Raw genomic sequence first — 20,040 nt, forward strand, 5'->3', positions numbered from 1 at the left:
GTGTGATTCACTCTCACAATGTGAACCTCTGTTGAGGGATTTACATTAAATGTTGAATGCTTGTTGCAAACTAGAAGTTTAAAACTTCAGGGTTGTACCTCAGCCCAAAATCACTACAGGTCACATCCACAGAACCGACAACAATCATGTTTTGCTTTTGAACATCTGCACTGCACTGTTGTCATTAGATTCAATCATCCAGCTCTGGAGATCTCTACTCTACTTACATTTTAAAAACGTAAAAAAAATAGTTGGAGCCTATAAGATTTTAACAAACTGGATCAAATGTGGTTAAATGTTTTGACTCACCATACAGTATGTGTTTCTCTAACTTTTGCTCTCAAGCTGGTGGAAATCAGTGTGATTTTATCTGACAGTGACAAAATACCTCTTTCCTGCTCTACTGAACCCCCATACATAAACATACCCCATACATCATACCATGTGCTTTAGTCTACTAGTACTGTGCACTTGTGCATCATGTCAAGAATAGACAGCTGACTGCTTTTTTAACCACGCAGACAAATACACATTTTAAAACATGAATGTTAATTTGTCAGAACATTAAATCTGAGATTACTAGCCGTGTGGAGTCAAACAGTTCAAGTCTTCTTCATCACATGTTTTCACGGAGATCCACAGTCTCCCCTTGTCAGATGCTGCATATTTCAGATGGGCTCATTCATTGGTTGCACTGAGTGAAGCCCCATGACTGGCTCCTCCCTAGCCAAGTAATTAATGCCCCTGCTTTTACTTTTTTCCCGCTCCTCTGCTGCAAAATACCATTGTTAAGTCAATCCTCACGAGTACACATGTGGTCTGGCTTGAGTGTGGTATTCAATGTCTGTTCACCTCCCCCCACAACAGAGACAGCAAACCCAGTGATAGTGAGCAATCCTATGATTATCAGAGGTATCAGAGGTGATAATCAAGGGGAACACCCTATATGTGCTACATCATTCCACCTGTGTTCTATGTCTCAGACTTCAGACTTCCATAATCTGATGCAATTTCTAAATAATTAGCTTTTAGAAATCCAAAGTGATATATTATAGAATATGAATCAAATTTTGTAACGTATATGGTAACAAGGACACAGAAATTTGATTTTGTTGTTAAAGACTAAATAGATAAATTTTGTTTGCCCCCACTACATTTTGTAGAACTACATATGTCTCTGTCATGTCTAGAATTAGATTAGCATGAATGGACATCTTTGTTCCTTTTGCAGTCTCAGCTAGGATAAGCTTGGTTATTCCTTGTTATTCATTGACAAACAGGGATTTGATATGGCATTGCTCTCTGTACAGCCACCAAAAGCAGATTATGGGAAAAACACAATCTGCTCTGGAATTAATCGATCCAGAGGTTTAGTCTAGGTTGCAATAAAGATAAATATAAAGGGGGGGGACATGTGTATTTACATTGAGAGTGTCCTGAGATGTGTGTCATGTTATACTCTCATGTTTTCAGAATTGTGTGTCAGAACTGTTGTAATGTGTGGTGGTTGTGGTGGTGCTCCTAATTATGTGTGTGTGAATGAGTTGTTGAGAGAGAGAGAAAGAAAGAGAGAGCGAGGAGAGAGGGAGGACGGAGGGTGGTGGTGGCGGTAGGAGGAGAGGAGAGGGAGCAAGTGTTTACTTGAACTGACTAGGAATATAGCGCATGTAAAGAAGATGAATCTGGAAGGAGGGAGGTTACTTATGGACAAGCTGCGTTGGCTCTGCATTATCAGTCAGTGGCTGCACACTCGGCTGATCTCTGGACCTTCAGATTGAGCAACACTGCAAGAGACAGTCAGAAACAAAGGCAGGGTAGAGGAAAGACCTGAATCAAAGAAAGCAAAAGGAAAACAAAAAAGAGAGTAACAACAGGCTGGGTTGTAACAGTGTGACGAGGGGAAAAGAACAACTATTGTACAATAGAGTTAAACATTGATCAAGGCTCTGTGAGGTATAACAGTTGAGAGAACTTTTTATTGAAGGTTTTGGGGAGGAGTATGAAAGATTTGAGAGGACGGAGGGGGTCAGAGGCAGTGGTCCAGCAGGGAGTAATTGTGGTGACAGCCAGTGCAAGGGGACAAGGACTCATGTGAGACACAGAGGAATTAAAATATAGGGACACGGAGAAGGAACAGAGAGGGACTGGCAGACCCAAAACTGGACGTCAGTATGGGTGTGAAGAGCAAGGCTGCTGCTGCTATCGTAGTCCTGCTGCTATTCCTCGGCTCACTGTGGCTTCGTGAGTATTTGTGTGTGTGTGTGTGTGTGTGTGTGTGTGTGTGTGTGTGTGTGTGTGTGTGGCTTCCATGTTCTGCTAATAATCTATACAATCCCTCCCTTGTTTGAAATACATACGCTCCAGATCAGGAATGTGTCACATGTGGTGGCTGAAGAATCAAGCATGGTGGTGGTCACACCACTTTTTGCTCACTCTTTATGCTCACAAATCATTTTAACAACATCACAGAAATATGTCTATGTGTGATTTGACATGTTATTGGAGTGTGAGATGACCCAGTGACAGTATTTTTTTTTATATGAGCTATTTTCAGCCACATCAGATAAATATAGACTTTTTATACATGATGTTTTTGTAGACAAAGATTCTTGGGAAATAATGACATCTAAAGCTATATGATGCAAAAACATCACCAAATTATTTGTATATTATGGTAGGAATCTTTTCTATTTGAATAAGTGTGCAAAAATATTTAACTGCGTCTTAGTTTGTCTTAAAATTATAGTATGACAATATAAAGTAAAGCATATCAGAAAAAGAAAAAAACATCCTTTTTTAGAAAACTTCTCATTTCAATCCAAATGTCAACAAAATATTCTATAAATATTTACTTTTATGGGGAAAGAAATCTGGTAAGCAGTGTAACAATGTTAAAATTGTGATCAAATGTGATTTTTTTTCCTCTAGCTTGGATTAAATTCAAAGATTTGAGGGACGTGAGTGAGATTCCAGAGTGCAAACTGAGAGAAAAGTTTGGTTGAAAGCATGAACTGCCAGCTCTGCATCCTTATAGTAACTCAGTTAGGAAACTTAAATTTAGACACAGCTCGTTTTGTTTGTAGTGACATTTTTGGCAACATCTACAGTAGGTCACTGTCAAGTTACAATTACATCTTTTTTTGGACAGGCGCTGTGTTTAATTTTAACTGAGAGAGTGAGGCTAACTAGCCAAGCTGACAGGAAGCTCAGTAGTTCAGGTGAGTCGTTCAGGGTTAGTTTGGAGGCTGATCTTTTGAGTCATTTCTGTTAATGACTCATGCAGAGGAGCACGATCTATACTGTCAGCTTTTGTGGCATTTGGTTGTAAGTTGCTCGGCCCTTAATGTTTGTGGTCTGGAGACCTGCAGGGCCCTCTGAGAGAATGACAGGAGGCTGAGGTCCCAAATAAATCTGAGGAATAGTTTGACTTCAGTAAGCTGACTTCACTCAGGAATATACCACAGTTGAATTGAACAAGGCATGCTGGAAAATGACAAATTTGTCACAAGTTAATGGCCCTGATTTGAATGTGAAAATATACTGTATGCCAGTGTTAAAGGGCTTTCATGTCATAGTCATTTTCATAACTGCAACTTATGTATTTATTGCTATATAGTATCGCTATAGCATAATAATGGTGTGAGTGTATGGATCTTGTGACGCAATAGAGGCATGTAGAGAATTAGCTAGGGTCCAAAATTGATCCCAGCAACTTGTGCGCATGATGTGTGCTGAGGAAGTCAGTGTTTGAGACGGTCAATTCAAATCACAGGGTTTGCTTTGTCACATGAGCTCAAAAAGTAGTAGAACTCAACATCACAACCTGCCGTCAAAAGAAAGTTATTTGCTGCCTTGCCTTTTAATCTGTCAATCTGCTTGTTTTTGTGCTAACGCCTATAGTATGATGAACTTAAATCTGGAATTAATCAAGAATGTAAAAAAATAGTCAGCCCTTTCATAATCAGTTTGTCATGTTAACAGCACAACAGATCTGTCACATGACAGTGATGCTTGTTAATGAGCCATTTTAAAACTATATGCTCTCATCTAATTTAAAGTGACTATAATCAATATTTTTATATTGATATCAAATGAAAATGTGAATACAATGTGGCAATATAAAAGGACTCACCCATAGTGATGAACCTACAGAGAATTAGCACCTAAATCTGCAGCTACCCTTTACTGAGGTTTTTAGAGAATTTTAGCTCACTGTTTAACTGCTCGGCCGCAAGTTAAATGTTTCAGTTTACTCTCTCTGCTCCAGAAATGGGGTTTCAGTTGTAGCAGGCAGCTGTTTTCTGTGAAGAAGCTCTAAAAACCCACTGTACTGCAGACAGACACAGTTAGCGACTAGCTCATGAACACTTAGAAGCTAAAGAGCCAGATATTTTCAGCAGGAGTTGGTAGAGACCAAAAACAGAGCTAAAAGAGAGTAAATGTTTGACTTACATTCAACAAATGGCCAGAAACATGACTACAAATGAATGATAATGTTGCTCTGTAACTTCTGGATGTGTAAATAAGCAACTGTTTGCTAACATGTTTGCTAAAAAGGTAAGGATATGTCAACATTGTGTTCACAACTTGTTTCTGCTGCCCCCAAGTGGCCCAAAAAAGAAAAACTGTTATTGCAGGTTTAATGTGCAGAAATGTTAAAGGACAATTCTGGCGCAAAACGAACCTAGGAGTTAATAACAGATGTGTACCCACTCATAGATTATAAAGAGATTCGCGTTCTCATATACAGGCGGCCGCCATCTTGGGAGCTACTGTCTTTCTAAACTATCTTTTTAATAAACTGTCTGTACACTTACAATCTTCTCAATGCTTCGGTTAACATTTAGGGACCCTCATTACTGCTACCGTTGAAGTGTGGTGATATTTTGAGCCTTTTTAGTGGTATAAGAAGCGATTTGTTTTTACTTTCCCTGTGCCCCAAATACTAGCGTTGTAAGCTAATCAGTGGTCTGCGCTAGCTTCTTTCAAGCTACAAACACATTCGATTAGCATGAAAACATGTCCCAGAGAGCGATCGAGTGGGTACACATCTGTTATTAACCCCTAGGTTCGTTTTGCGCCGGAATTGTCCTTTAAGTCCCATTGACTGATACAATTCATATGGAAATGCAAACCTATAAATATTTTATTTTGATGTGTTAAATGCATCCTACAGCTCACAATGTCCATGTGTTTGTTGCAGTATTATCAGAAAAAAAAATGAAAGTCTCTGTTTAATTGGGAAAGTCATTGCAAACAAACACTTACTGTGGGATTTTCTCTTACATCTCTTTAATGTCTCACTGCAGAGGGGGGTTTGGATTACCACTGGGATTCTTGTTTAAAAGGTTATAATCAAGTGAATACGGTAAGAGCACGTGCAGAATATAAAGCAGTTCCTCACTTATTACATTTCCTCCATACAGTTCATTTTGATGGCTAATTTGAATGCGCTGAATTACATCCGCTTTCTCTCTTTCTTTGTCCCCTGTCAATCGCCCCCACACTCACACACCTCCCATCCCCCACTGTCAGCTTCACCAGTTGTACAACAGCAGTGGGGCCGATAGGGCTGAGGGCCCACAGCTCTTGGAGGGGTGCCCTGGTCAGACTTTCCAGGTGTCACGGCTGCTCTCCCACCTGCTGGCTGCACCGGCCAACACCTCTGACGTGCTGTTGCAGCCGTATCTGTCCAGCTGGGATGAGCTTGTGAGGTAAAACCACCATATAAAGCAGGAGACATGAATTAATTTACAGCCACTTAAGAATGAAGTTATTTATGGTTTATGACATTATCTGGACTCTGTAAGATGATTCATCCTGTTCTGTGGTACTCCTCCAGATTTATGGAAGCTCTGGGCCCGATGGTGGGACTGATATCTAAAGAGATAGAAACCAAGACCTCTATAATCCGCCAACTGGCCCTGTTGGCAGAAGGGAACCCTGAAGCAGAGCTGGGCCCAGATATACACTCAATAAACAGTGTGAACGTAGAACCTGGGACAAAGAATAATAAGGAGGCCTCACAGCACACTGGTGGTTACCACTCTGTACGCTCCATGATCTGGGTAGAGCTGAACCAAGGACTGGTGGACTTCCACCACCAGACGGACTCTGGATGCCGGACTCTGCTGCGTCTGCATCGTGCTCTGCTTTGGCTGAAGCTCTTCCTGGAGAAGCTGGCTGAGACACCGGTGGCCGGCCGGCTGAGGAGCCCTTCAGAGCTGTGTCGCGAGGCCTACAAGAGCACCCTGGCCAACCACCACAGCTGGTTCGTCCGCAGGGCCGCCGAGCTGGCCTTCATTGCAATGCCAGAGCGGGGTTTCTTTTTCAAGCTGGTGTGTGTGCAGCGCCAGGAGGAGCTGAGCACAGCGCTCAACAGAGTGGTTCAGGCCATTGGAGAAGTTTATGATAGGACACAGAAAGCCCTGGAAGAAAATGGCATGCTGGACTTGCCATAGAAAAGCGGACTTGACCATATTTCCACTGTCCTCATGATCTACTGGGCATCACACATAAACTGATAGCTACAAACGTGGCATAACCTTCTCAAGGTAACATGAATGGACTTTTTCAGCTACAATTCACGTGCCATATTTTCCTCCCCTACCAAAGCTGCGTCAACAATCATCCGATACCGAAAGTCTGCTTTTGGTCTGTAGACATTCCTTATCAAAGTTTATGAGATCATGTTGATATAATTATTTAAACAGGTGCAGACAATAACATGAACACTAAAGCAACCCATTGCAACAACTCTGCAGCATTTTTTAAGCTTATAATGTTCTTGACACACATGGGGAGATGATTTTGTAATGGATTGCATCAGATTGTACAGTTCATGTTGTTGTGCCCATATGTGATTTTGTTACATTCACATTTCTAAGATTTTTCTTAAGATTAGGCTCTGTTTTAGGGTTAGGGTTAGGGTTACATTCCATATGTAGTCAATTGCTACTGGATAATAGGTTGGGTGTAATTAGCTACCAAATTGGGAAAAAGGGGGATAAAATCTGATACAAATTTATGAAAAAGAGATGTGGGAACATAGGGCCTAATTTTGGAAAAAAAAATCTTAGAAATGTGGGAACATAGGGCCTAATTTTCAGTGAAAAGAAATTCTTAGAAATGTGGGAACATAGGCATGCTCCCCAAAATTCTATTGAAAATGGCTGCTGTCTTAATTGGAGTAAATGTTTGGTGATTTAGTATGCTACCTCAAAACTGGCTAGTTCTAGATGCCTTATAGCCCTTAAATCTGGGACCAATCCATCCTGATTAAAGAGGTATTACACTATAAATAAACATGCTCTGAACAAAGAACAATAAGTTGCTTCACAGCAACAGTGGTGTGAGGTTGGAGAATGAATTTCTCTATTTTATGTTGTAATTTTTTGTATCATGTTCAGAATGATTAAATGAGAGAATCCAGTTGCCTATTTTCTGATGTAGTCTGGTCCAGTAATGTGATAACGTTGACGTTTAAATGTCACTGAACTGTATAATGTTATCCACCATCCAGCAGAGGTTCCAGTGCTCTGCTGCAGACTAATCTTCATTTTCCTAACATCATGGTGGATATACAGTAATCTGCTCTGTGTGACACTCTTGCCTGGACACATTTGAACCCAAATACACAGGCTTTTGAATCCAAATACAAAGGCTTTCCCCCTCATAACATCTATTTGTTTGTAAGAAAACATTAAATGTTGTTGCTTAAATATTAGGAAAAAAAATCCTAATCTGAAAATTATCAAAGTGTTTTGCAAATTATTCAAGACTATAATATATAGAATGTGTGTGTAACAGAGAGAATACGATGTGTAAGTATCAGTCACCAGCGCTTCTCTTGATCGGACTATTTTAAAACCACAAATACCTCTAATGCCACGTAATCTCTCCCTTTTTCCTGGACTGTGCTCTCTCTTTCTGAGGAGGAGACAGCGGAGAAAGGAGAGATAAGGATAAAGCCTGAAGCCACGGAGTGAACAGGAGACAGGCGCTGGTTGAAGGTCAGTGAGCGGAAGCACACTTCGGCTGTGATCTTGTCAAGCAGTTGGCGGAAGACTATGGTAAAGCAACTCCCAAAGGGGGGAAGCTACCTAAAACTAAATTCACACATTTCCGAGCTTGGTTGAACGAATATCACTTGAATCCAACAAAGATTTCAATCTGTGACCTTTGACATGTAATATGTGTAGGAGGATGACATGTTGAAGGTGGTATTTCCGCTACGTATTCACTTCCCTCTTTATACTCTTGCAAAATTAAAGTCCACAGAGTCTCACACTCACACATAAGAACATACAGTAACCTCTACTCTTTTTTACCTTTCTCTTGTTACCGTGTACCAGTATGTGCGCACAGGTTAACTCAGGTGTCCATTGGTGCTATAGGCTGTGAGGATTATGGTGAATGAGATTACTTTAGATTACATCCACCTGACTACGTTTGACACTGGCTGGCTTCTTTTTCTGTCCCTTACAAATGCCGTAACACATTTGACTACATTTTGGTTGATAATAAGCCATGATAAAAGGATCCACATTGGCATTATGGCCATTCCACTTTAATCTTATTGTCTGAGGCAGAGACAAAAATTAAGTGCGAGTCTGAGTTCCCTTAAATGACATTTATTTATTTCTCTATCTTGGTTTGCAGTAAACATGAGCAAAAATATACATACAGTAAGAGCAACAAATAAAGAATAGAATTATCATCCTTTTGGGGAAAGATTATCTCAACAAATTTCATGGATTTCTTTATTGAACTATCCTTACACCACAGTATTAGGCAATAGTATGATTTAAGACGAGGGGGTTCGGTGGGGAAAATGAGGTTTGTTAAGTTATTCCTTACACGAAACACAAAAAGTAGACTCTCTCTGACATTTGCATTGGACCGTTTTGTAATTTTGTTCTGAAAAGTTGCTAAAGGTTTTGGACTTCAAAGTTCTCTAAAAGCTCTCTGTGACATATCCGCTATTAATTTACTTTGAATGTCTGAATTCTGAAACAATAAACCCCTTCCATCCATTGGAAGCGTTATGAGTTCAATTTTAGAAAGTAAAAAGGACTCAAACAATGACAAAAAATATTTCTAAATAAAAAAATGAAAACCTTTCCAACCACGCTGTTGACATTTTGCCATTTGTTGAAATAAATGCTGAAAACCTACCAGGTAGCTCCCATGACATGATACAATCCAAGCTTATAAATTCTCTTCTCTTTACAACAAAATAGCAATAAAATACTCTTTTATAAATAAAACAACACTTTTTTTTTTTTTTACTATAATTCCATCATGATAATGCACACTGGCAAAATTGCCTGAATGCAATATCTGTACATTCTTTTCTATTTCTTCCTTGCTTTTGATGATATACTGATTTTGTGTTACAACCTTTTTTTAAATACATCATACAGCCACACCAAAAAATAAATATATTGCTTTTTGAGGATATCTCCAAATTCTCACAGAAAAAAACATATAAGTGGACATAAAAGGAAATAACATTCTGTGACACTGGGGAACAACACTGTCTGTCCACCAGGAGGCACTGTTATGTTGTAGAGAAAAAACATTCCTTTTGTGCGTATTATTAATATTATATAAGAGTAGTAGGCCTTGTAACACAGGATGTTTAGCCCTACACTTGGATCCTACAGTATCTCTGCTGAGGATGTGTCAGTGCAGCACAAATAAATCAAATTTAAACTGCCATAAAGATCTTTGGTTGAAGAACTAATCTCCACATGCACATGAGTAAAACAAGAATGTCCAATTAGGTGATGAAGCACAGACATTTTATTTGCCGTGTTGTGATTTAAAAACGTTTGGTCAATTTAAAGAATGATTGGGGTAAAATAGGATTGAATGCATTGGAAAAATTACCCTTGCTTTATTTATTTTGAAGACAGTGATTCAGGCGTTTGACACAAGGAAGAGGAGCGACAAAGTAGGGTAAAGAAGTTGAGCGTGCCTGCTGTGGATTAGCTGACCAGATTAAGAGATTACAGAGAAATTAAATACGTGTTGCAGGAATGCCAGAGGAGAAATACATTTTAACTGCTCAGTAGATGGTCACAAAAAGCAACAAAAAAAGAGATGACTGACTTGGAGCACATCCTTCATTATGAATAACCCTTCAGAAATAGACCAGGTAATCACATTAGATCTAATTACCTTTCTTTGTCAAGTATGGATCAGATAATGAGGTCCTATTGAGCCCACTGTGAGATATTTGCGAAAGAAACACATTGCTCTGAGAGAAATTAAGTGGTGGAGTCGAGCCAGACCTTAATGTGAGTGAACAGATGCTTGTGTTCCACATTTGCTACGATGATGACACGACAGGATCACGTTCGCATCGGTACAATTCTGCAACCATGCCAAAGCAGTGTGCCTGAGTTTAAAAGTGTGACTCTACAGATATCTCCAGCCAACATTTACAGGCGTTCTTACAATTGTGTGTGTCTTTACTGCACAATGAATGCACATTAAGTAAATAGCACCAAACTCAGGCCTACTCTATGCTTTTTCAACAGGTTGGTTGTTCAAACTGGTTGTCTAGTTATCATGATGTCATTGCCTTCAGACTTATTCATACAACAGTGGAGAATTCTACATGAAAACAACAAATGTAATGAGAAAAATATTCTTTTCTATAAGGAAGCAAATCTCCAGTTCATTTCCTACAGGACAAAAAAAAACAACAACTACCAACGCACATTATTCAAGACTCTAGTCACCATTCAAAGAATATGTAAACTATACATTTGTATATCCTGGATGAATATTTAAGAGGATGATAATGGATATGAATGAAAGAAAGGGAACAAACTGCATCCTCCAAAACTGTACATTAATGAATTCAAAGCACACTTCCAGTGTAAATCAATACAAAATATGATAATGGCATCTATTTCTGATTTATATGAAATAGATGCAATACACACAAAAAAATATTGTCCAATCCAAATATTCATGTTTAAATTAATTAAAAATTGAGACACAAGAAAATGGCTCTTGGTTTAAGCTTTAAAAATAATAAACACACTGACAGGGGGAGTGTAACGTCATCGTACAGCAGGAGGATCATTTTTGCTGTTTTTCATTTGAAATTCAGATGGTTGGTTGGGAACCTGGGAGCAACAGTTCTGTTTATCCACTAGCTGGCTGGGAGTTTTGGTTTTTGTCAAACTAAAGTGATAAATTTGACACCAGTGTTGTTGATATGAACACTCTTTGCAGCCTAAATATGGAGCATATCTGTTTCATAAGCTGCTCTCAGGTCAAACAACCAGTGTGAATATCAAATGATCCAAAATAATTATCATTTAATGGAAGTCTTTTCATCAGCAGAATGGGCATAGGCATTCATAATGTATGCCACTTAATGAATATTGCACATTGCATGCAACTTCCCGACCTACCGAATGAAATGGGACCTGTGAATGACACACACACACACACACACACACACACACACACACACACACACACACACACACACACACACACACACACACACACACACACACACACACACACACACACACACACACACACACACACACACACACACACACACACACACACACACACACACACACACACACACACACACACACACACACACACCTACTGTAACTTCTGTTTTTTGGAGATGCCTATCTTACAGTATGTTGTTATCGAAACACACACTTGCTGTGTGTAAGGTTTAGTAGATTACAGTGTGGCCCCTCCTGGTGGTTAGTGGTTTAACATAACCTTATTTCACACTTAGAGAGGTGGAGTGGGACACAGAGGCCTCCTGCCCTCATAGCACACTAAAGACAATACACACATGCAAAATGGCTTCATCTCTGCATCCATCCATCAAGATATATGCGAGTCTGTTGGATTATTCTTTTAAGTGCAACAAAATAGACGTACTGATATAAGGTTATGATACTGTGTAAATACTGTAGATATACACATTTTGTATTGTAATTTGTGTATATTCATATATAGAGGGATACTCTATAAGGAGGCAGCAGGAGGGGAGCAGCAATAAAGTGTTAATGTTGCTGATCCTTGCAAACTTTGAAAACACATGTTCACATTCTTTACATCCCCTAGTTTGTCATGCAGTATAAATAGATGTCACCTCAAACTAATTTACAGAAAATAATTTGTCCCAAAGCTCACAGACAGAAATAATGACAGGATTACCACCCTTTTATTCTTGCCCCATATCATCACACGACTGGACAAACAATTTCCCCCAAAATTTGGGGGTTGTAAACAAATCCTACAAAGGGTGTGAATACTGAGATTTGTTTCTGTGTATGTGCAATGTTGCAGAGAATGAAGAAAGTAGTTTTCAGGAGAGGAAAAGGGTCAACCTAGTTGATAGTGTTGATCCTCAGCTTGAAAGACACTCTTCCGGAAAACTTGTCTCTGTCACTTCCAATGGGAATGTTGTTGGCGTTGATCCTGCACTCGATGTTGACATCTTGATTGGCAGTAATATTAAGGAACTTGACGGCAACCAAAGGCTGAGAGTAGTTCACCTGCAAAAACAGATCCAAGGACATCTTTAAACACAGGAAGTGATGTATTCTGTCTGATACATCTTTAATAAACTGTCTGGAGATACATGATAGCTGCTTGGTTATTAGCAGATTTCAGACACAATCTTACCTGAGCTTTCTTTCCATAGTAAGGGTAGTACATAAGGTTGAAAGTGCCATTTGGAGGGAAGTACAGCAACTCTCCAATTTTGTCAGAGTCTTCTTTCTAAGGGGTTGAACCAACGTCATGAGTTACAGCTACTTCATATCACATCACTTCATATATGTAGGAGAGGAGGAGGTGAGCCTCATTAATCTCTTAAATCTAACTTCCCAACATGCTCACTATCTACTTCAGTAGTCTATTTAATGCAAAACACATAATCTTGATATACATAGATCTACAATCTACACTACTTCTAAGCATGTTTCAACATAATCTAAAGTCTAAAAACACAGGTTCCATCCTGTTCTTACCCACTGATCTTTGCCAATTTTGTATTTCTGAGAGTGAGAAAATTAATGGAACACAATTGGAACAAAAGAAAAAAAGAGAAGGAACATACACAGGTGGTGTTAAGTGACAAAATGGCATGCAATGATAGTTGAAACAATACAAGCACAGACATTAAAGGGAATGGAGACGAGTGACAGGTGGCATATTGAAGATGAGAGTGAGGCACGATAGCTATGAATGGGCTGAAATCCACATTGTTATGTTAAGCCTTTCACTGTGAAAGACAGAAAGGGATTACCTTTGCACCACAGGTGACAAACGGCGCTTGTCCATCCTTACTTGGCAGCATCCCAATCACCTGGTGAGACAGAAAGACAGCACTCCAACACCATTCCCATTTCATTCTTATTTAAACACAGAGGGATAGAAAGTCATGTTTAAAATTTCTTTTAAGATATGCCAGAAATAAAAGGCAAATGAATAACAAATGACTAAAAATGTTAGCTTGATACTGACTTTATATTTTTTACTGGGATAATCTTCCTAATTCCTTATCTCAGTCCCTCCATGTCTCCTAGCAACACCATCCCTCTTTCTCTTTCATACCCGATTCAGCTTGATGATGATGCATGGCTTGCCATCCTGGTATCCATAGTAACGATCATTGATTCCAGAGCATAGGTCCAGAATGGTACGGTTGAACTGACAGGAGCGCTTGGGGTTGTTCTTGACATCGCCGCTGTCCTCCTGCAGGAAGTACTGGTCTGGGACGCACTCGTTATTTTTCTCGGCCTGGACGGAGTTGTTGTAGGCTGCAGGGGGAGAGAGCAGGGGGGTGGGTGGGGTTTGTTTTGTTTATAAGGGCTTATGACTCAACTAAAACACTGGTGCAAGGCAATCTCCCACCCTCTGACTATAGAGGAATTCTCTCTTATTAGGTAAAAAAAAAAAAAAAAAAAGTAATTCTTCCTAGATCGTTGGATAACCCCCAGCAGTAAGCTTTTTGAGTCACTGTACGAGAGGCCGAGAGCCAGACTTACGTGCCAGGAATTTGTCCAGGGCTTGAGCGTACATGTCCCAGCTCTCAGTGTTCTCGACGTTATAGACAATCTCGTAGGTCTCATCTGTTTTGGGTCTAATCACCATGCCTGTTCGTGACAGAGAGACAGCAGGAGGTTAACGACACCGCGCCACCGCCTGTGACCTGTGTTCTCGCAGATTGTATCATTTGTGACTGTACCTGGTGTGGAGAGCCTGTCTTGCCAGGTTGGTTTGTGGTCGTCCAAGGTCTGCAGCATGACATACATAGTCAGTGTAAACAAGCCGGCCAGGAAGATGTAGAAAACTAAATAGAAGAGAAGAATAAGACCTGCAGACAAAGAGAGAGAAAAAAAGGAGGGTTATACCAACTGTATTAGTTAGTTGTAGTTTATTTTGAACATAACATAATTATTTATATTTTTTATATATATATATATATATAAAAAATATACTTTTCTGGTCCTACCCCCTTTTTCTATTTTTATCCTTTATGCAATATCAGTGAGAAAAGGAGTACTATCATAGATCAAATTATTCACTTCAATAGACCTTATATCTTCTGTACATTGGATACATAGATCCTACTGAAAAACAGACATAAATGGGTCTACCAAATCTTGTGTTCATATTCTAAATGAATATCTACCTAAACCTATTTGGCTAGTTAGCTACAGCTAACAGCTACCTGTCCTTGCAAAATTCAAGAAGTCACGGTTGTTTTTCCTCAAATTGTTAGCTAATATTATGATTTCAGAAATGTTGCTTTAAACTTACTATACTTTTATGGTGATTCACCCACTAATATATTAACATACAATATTTATGGTCTATATTAGTATCTGCAGCCTCGAGACAGTCTTCACTTCAATCAAACTCCAGTCAGTTCCATTTTTAAACATGTGAATTGGCCTTTGTAGTAACTAGCATACAGTATATTGTATAAGAACAAAATGGCAATCTACTGAAACATTAATTAATTGAGAATACAATTACACTAAACGTTACACATTTTGTCATTTCCACACACTAACGCCACTGTCAACAACACCCCTTCCCTTATGATCAGATTCGATCAAACAATTTTATGATGTAGAAAATTACACCATATCTAAACGCAATATAATATTGCGTGTGTATACGTGTTGCTTGCTTGAAAGAGGCATGAGCTACCTAAGGACCCAGCCTTCCCTGTTTTTTATTATGCAATTACATTTTCACAAATATTTTCTTTTGCAAGGATTCCTGTATCCACACTTTACAATGCACTTGTGCTGGTGTTCGTGCATTACAATGAAATGTTTTTGATTTATGCGTGACGGCTACATTAGACTAACATCTGCAACTTTAGGTAAGTGCATTTCATAATTACTGTAATGCACATTTTTAAGTATGAATAATCTTCCATTTGAGTAGATAATGGAATCAGTTCATTTTAATGAAATGTTTTGTCGGTGTGGTCACTTTCTGACCAAACTAGTTCACAGGAGGCCAGTTAATCCTCATTAAACTAGAGGCGCTTCATTCCATCTGCTCTCTCTTTCTCACTCACACAAACAACCGTCCTTTAGGTACTTAAAATATCATTGACTCCATAACATGGTCTAAAATGAAGTTACTTTTACCAATAAGTGCTTTTTTTCTTGCGTCCATTAAACCAAGTTTGAAAGGCTGATCTCTGACCAATTTCATTATAGAGGTTCCCTGTCCACAAAGGGGGAGGAATGATGACAGAAGGGGATATAGGAGGAGGGAGAACAAGGACCCCCTGGAGACCAGGCCACAGGGTCAGGAGATTACAGGCCATAATAGACTAGGCCTATTTCATTAACAGTGTAAGAAGACCATAGTGATAATGTTACATTAGACAGAAAGTAGGGCTGCAACTAATGATTGTTTTTTTCTATCAATGCGTTTTTCTTTCTGATTAATGGTTGTCAGAAAATAATGACATCACAATTTCACAGACCTCAAGGTGACATCTTCTGATTGCTTGTTCTGTCCAATCAACAGTCTAAAACCAAAAGATATTACATTTGCATGCCATTTGAGTAGCTGGAGCTTTTGCTCGATGAAAGAATTAATCAAAAGCGCTGCTTACTAATGTTCTAATGATTAATTAATCGATTAGCTGACTTGTTTCAAACACTGTCTAAAACATTCAAATGAATAAAATAATAATCTGTAACATTGTACCACTCTGTTACTGCTGTATTTTATTCAATGCACAGATGTTAGATGAAGACCCAGTGATATGTTGTTTCCTACTAGGAATGATCAAATACGTTTGAAGCAGCTGTTTGCTCCCACCTCAGGCATTCCTGTCGACATAGAGAGCAGGAAAACATAAATAGCATTTTCTGTGACACATCCCTTGTTTTAAGCATCAACACCTGAGGCCCGCGTTGTGTAGCAACTGTGTACCCTGACCCTAGTGCCTCTGCTGGATGGCCCCCAGCGTGGAGCTTACTCGCTCTGTCAGCAGGCGCTGCATCTGCCTCCCCACACAGCCAGGCTTACAGGAATCCATAACAAATGACAAGGGGAAGCTGCTCCACTGGGGGGCAATTACAGAGAGGCATCTTGATGATTTAGAGCTTGCGTGTGTGTTTTTTTTCATCCAAATGTTCCTTGAAATCATTGAAATCCGAGGTCAAATGAATGCATGGCTGAGCAAGATGGCTGTGAGCATCCCGTCTGTCGCAAAGCTGAGTCATTAAAAATATACAGTCAGTCCTCCAGGCCCTGGCCCAAGCCAGAGGTACTACAGCAAGAGAGAGAGGCATCAGAGATAAGATGTGACAAAACACAGTGTTTAACTGTTTTGCTCTGTCATCCAGATGGGATGTTGTGCGAACCGCAAATATGACACCACCCAGGGGAGACTGGATATGCACGTGCATACGTCAAGTGTACAGGCAGGGTGGTTTTCCCACTGGCAAAGACGGTGTTAGGTTCACAGTCTGCCCTTTCAGTCCACGCTGATGATGGACAGTAGAGCATCTCTCTTTCACCCTGGCTTTGTTTGCAGATGGCAGTTGAAAGCAAAGAATAAAAGGCCAGGGTGGGATGGTTCAGCATCCTGTTCTTTCTTCAATAATAATGGCAGAAGGTGTCCCTTTTCTTTCAGAATTAATTAGTAGGACATGCTGCTCAATTGCTTTGTGAATTAGTGATCAAACAGATCTCTAAACTCAAAATGAAATGCTCTGGAGAAAGAAGAAATAGCTATGTTCTTTTAATGTCAAACCATTTGTTATCTTGTATATGGTCTGCAATCTTACACTAAGACCAGCATCATGGTTTTGTTACCTATCGGCCCTTTAAGGCTCTTTTCCTATGTTACAGTAAGAGCCTTTTGTTGTTTTTGGAAGTGGGAGGTGCAGAACACTTAATTAGTCCTATTTTTAAATAGAGATAGCTGTTTGACCATGTTTGCCTGGTGTCAACTGGTGGCAATGCCACATCAAAATTGCAGTCTGTTCTGTTTTATCAAGGCTATTTCCATATCATTACAGCTCTTTACACAAAGCAGAACACACAGGCAAGTGTTCTGTGTTTCATCCTCAAAGAAGCCTTTGATCTGATGCTCTGCACTTACATTATACTGCATAATTATGAGTGAATTACGTGGTGGAAACTGTCTACAAAACATTCAACACACATTGAAATAAGCACCAAACACTGTAGAGTTAAAGTAATTATTTATAGTATTTCAAATTCAAAGAACCCAAATGTGATTGGCTGTCTGCCCAAAGTCAAACATCTTTCACAAGAAGCCATCCTCTGTTTATGAGCTGATGTACCCTGAACACATTTAGTGTTCCTCCTCACATGTCCTACACACATGTTGAACATCTGTTTTCACTTAACATAAAGTGGGCCCCTTCAGAGGTGCGCTGAAGGACAAGATTAACAAATTATGAAATAATTATTTTGTTGACTTTACTTTCACAGAACAAATTTGCCTTTTAAAGAGACAGGCAAATGGGCTAGTGTGTTTTCTTGCCTTTTTCTCCCTGCTTGTTGAGATAAGTATAGAAAATGGATGGATCAGTCAAACAAGTGTAAGTAGAGGTACAGTACGTACCGTGTATGCATCATTAGGAGAATGAGGAAGTGCAAAGGTGAAATGCCAAGTTAAGCAGACCTACATGTAGTGGCTGACTACAGAAATAGAATAATTAACAAGCCTTAGAGAGCACAGCTTAAAAAGGCCTCCAGACCCTAAAGCACCTGCGACACACTGAGCTGGATTAAGTTGTACAATGCGGGAGGATTCCTGCAAAAGAAGCTATACAGTCAATGATTCCCAACTCGGCACTTATAGTAAAATGTCTATTGATGAAATATTATCAACAGGATACCACTGCAAGTAAAATCACTTTCAGCATGATTCCAACCACAAACACAAAACGTCAGTGCCTTTGAGATCATGTCCCCAGTGTGAAGATCAAAAATAATCTGAATTCCTGAAAGTGATTTACTTTGCTAGATCCAACCCCCGGAATTGATACCTTCCCCATCAGCCACTGAAGTCATTAGATTAGGATTAAATCCCTCACTGATTTACACTCATTGGGAGGGGCCGGGTTGGAGGTGATACAAATAGCATTTGGCCCTCGGCTTTACCCAGATTAAAACGCTCCAATGTCATTAGAACGGAGCCATATGCGCCCTATCAGTTCATGAATCTTTGAAATAGTTGCTGGCTGGTTGTATGGTAGAAAGGAGGACAGTGGCAAAGTCCTTGTTTTACATAGAGGCTGGGATTGAATCTTCCTTCAAAATCTCTGTGGGGAAAAGCCTGAAAATGAATGACATCATGTTGAATGCTCATTAGATAAAGCTGCAGGCTGTACAACCCATAGGCTATTTCTACCTAATTCAGCAACCGATCTCCCTGGAAAAAGTCTTATCCGCAGCAGAATTCTTAAAGCTAGCTAAGTCTCTCTCATTGCTTCCAAAGAGAGGAGCTGATGATATGCACTTTGCAACAGAATGGAACCCGTTTCATCAGTGCTGCAGTAGCCTAATTTGGCTAATTAAAATGTGAAATAAGACCATATGCCTCCACCCTTATACTGAGCGCATTGCGCAGTAAAAGCAGTGCCATAAATTAATTAATAAATAAAGATACTAAGCAGGAGGATTTTTTTTTTTATTTTCTTTCACCGGCTTCCACAGAAGCGGTGCCGCATTCAGACTTCAGCTGCAGACTGTAGTGGACAGCGACAGCCATCTCATTACCTGAACACTGAGGGAAAATAATCAAATAACTTCTATCAGGGTGAAATTGATATTATGGTTACACATTTTCATTTCTGAAGGAGTCCTGTCTTGAAGCATCACGTTAAGCTTTATAAACGGCTTAAGAGACAATGACAGAGACCTGTTACAGAGCCGAGGGACCGTGTTTGCTGCATTGCTGTAGCTGGACAGTACTTACCCCAGCTGCTAGCCGTCCTGCCCAGGAACTCCCTCGTCCTCGGGTTCCATATATATTCCTTCCACCCGCTTTTTTCTCCATCCTTTGCCATTTTGTCATAAAAGTTTGGACCCCAAAGCTCTAACAAACGCGCCCTAATGCAATTAGCGCCGGGTTGAAACAATTAGCCAGACAGCAGAAAGAGACCTACTGTAGCCTACCACCTATGGCAAGAAGACAGATAATTAAAGGTCTACTTAAGCGCTCAGACGGACAAATGAATGGAAATGAAAGTAAAAACACTACTGGAGTCGATCTGATAACAGAGAGACGGATAGTAATAGTAAGAGGTAGCGGTCCTACACTCCAGCACAGACCTAATATCTGCCCTCCCCCCCAGCTCTTGTCTGCATGCCGCAGAGTTTTGATGAGTGGTGCAGAAATGTAGTGATACTGCGGTAAAGCACTCCCTCCGCCTCTCTCTACAAGCACCCTTCCCTCTCCATCCCCCCCAGCAGAGCTACTCCCGCCTCCTCTGCCCGCTTTGCCAATCATCTGCA

The 20,040-nt window shown here is 39.9% G+C and overlaps 2 protein-coding genes across 2 annotated transcripts; one reads left to right on the top strand and one right to left on the bottom strand.

Annotated features, from left to right (window-relative positions):
* The first annotated feature begins 2,171 nt into the window (after nt 1–2,171).
* gltpd2b (glycolipid transfer protein domain containing 2b) lies at nt 2,172–6,904 on the top strand. Its single transcript, XM_078266603.1, has 4 exons — nt 2,172–2,241; nt 5,310–5,368; nt 5,536–5,714; nt 5,843–6,904. The coding sequence occupies exons 1-4, from the start codon at nt 2,172–2,174 to the stop codon at nt 6,459–6,461; spliced, it is 927 nt and encodes a 308-aa protein (XP_078122729.1). The 3' UTR covers nt 6,462–6,904.
* A 4,645-nt stretch (nt 6,905–11,549) lies between these two features.
* atp1b2b (ATPase Na+/K+ transporting subunit beta 2b) lies at nt 11,550–19,913 on the bottom strand. Its single transcript, XM_078266435.1, has 7 exons — nt 19,502–19,913; nt 14,255–14,383; nt 14,055–14,162; nt 13,621–13,826; nt 13,313–13,372; nt 12,688–12,783; nt 11,550–12,557 (listed from the first exon to the last, which is right to left on the bottom strand). The coding sequence occupies exons 1-7, from the start codon at nt 19,590–19,592 to the stop codon at nt 12,390–12,392; spliced, it is 858 nt and encodes a 285-aa protein (XP_078122561.1). The 5' UTR covers nt 19,593–19,913; the 3' UTR covers nt 11,550–12,389.
* Between the last annotated feature and the right edge of the window lie 127 nt (nt 19,914–20,040).

Source organism: Sander vitreus, chromosome 13 (assembly GCF_031162955.1).
Source record: "Sander vitreus isolate 19-12246 chromosome 13, sanVit1, whole genome shotgun sequence".
Classification (NCBI taxonomy): Eukaryota; Metazoa; Chordata; class Actinopteri; order Perciformes; family Percidae; genus Sander; species Sander vitreus.

What these genes read in the sequence shown, in the direction of transcription:
- atp1b2b (XM_078266435.1), bottom strand. Translation starts at nt 19,592, where the DNA reads ATGGCAAAGGATGGAGAAAAAAGCGGGTGGAAGGAATATATATGGAAC. An exon ending in CCTGGACAAATTCCTGGCAC is followed by an intron (nt 13,827 to 14,054) that starts GTAAGTCTGGCT and finishes CTCCCCCTGCAG; the next exon opens with CCTACAACAACTCCGTCCAG. An exon ending in TCATCATCAAGCTGAATCGG is followed by an intron (nt 13,373 to 13,620) that starts GTATGAAAGAGA and finishes CTGTCTCACCAG; the next exon opens with GTGATTGGGATGCTGCCAAG.
- gltpd2b (XM_078266603.1), top strand. Translation starts at nt 2,172, where the DNA reads ATGGGTGTGAAGAGCAAGGCTGCTGCTGCTATCGTAGTCCTGCTGCTA. An exon ending in GTTATAATCAAGTGAATACG is followed by an intron (nt 5,369 to 5,535) that starts GTAAGAGCACGT and finishes CCCCACTGTCAG; the next exon opens with CTTCACCAGTTGTACAACAG. An exon ending in AGCTGGGATGAGCTTGTGAG is followed by an intron (nt 5,715 to 5,842) that starts GTAAAACCACCA and finishes GTACTCCTCCAG; the next exon opens with ATTTATGGAAGCTCTGGGCC.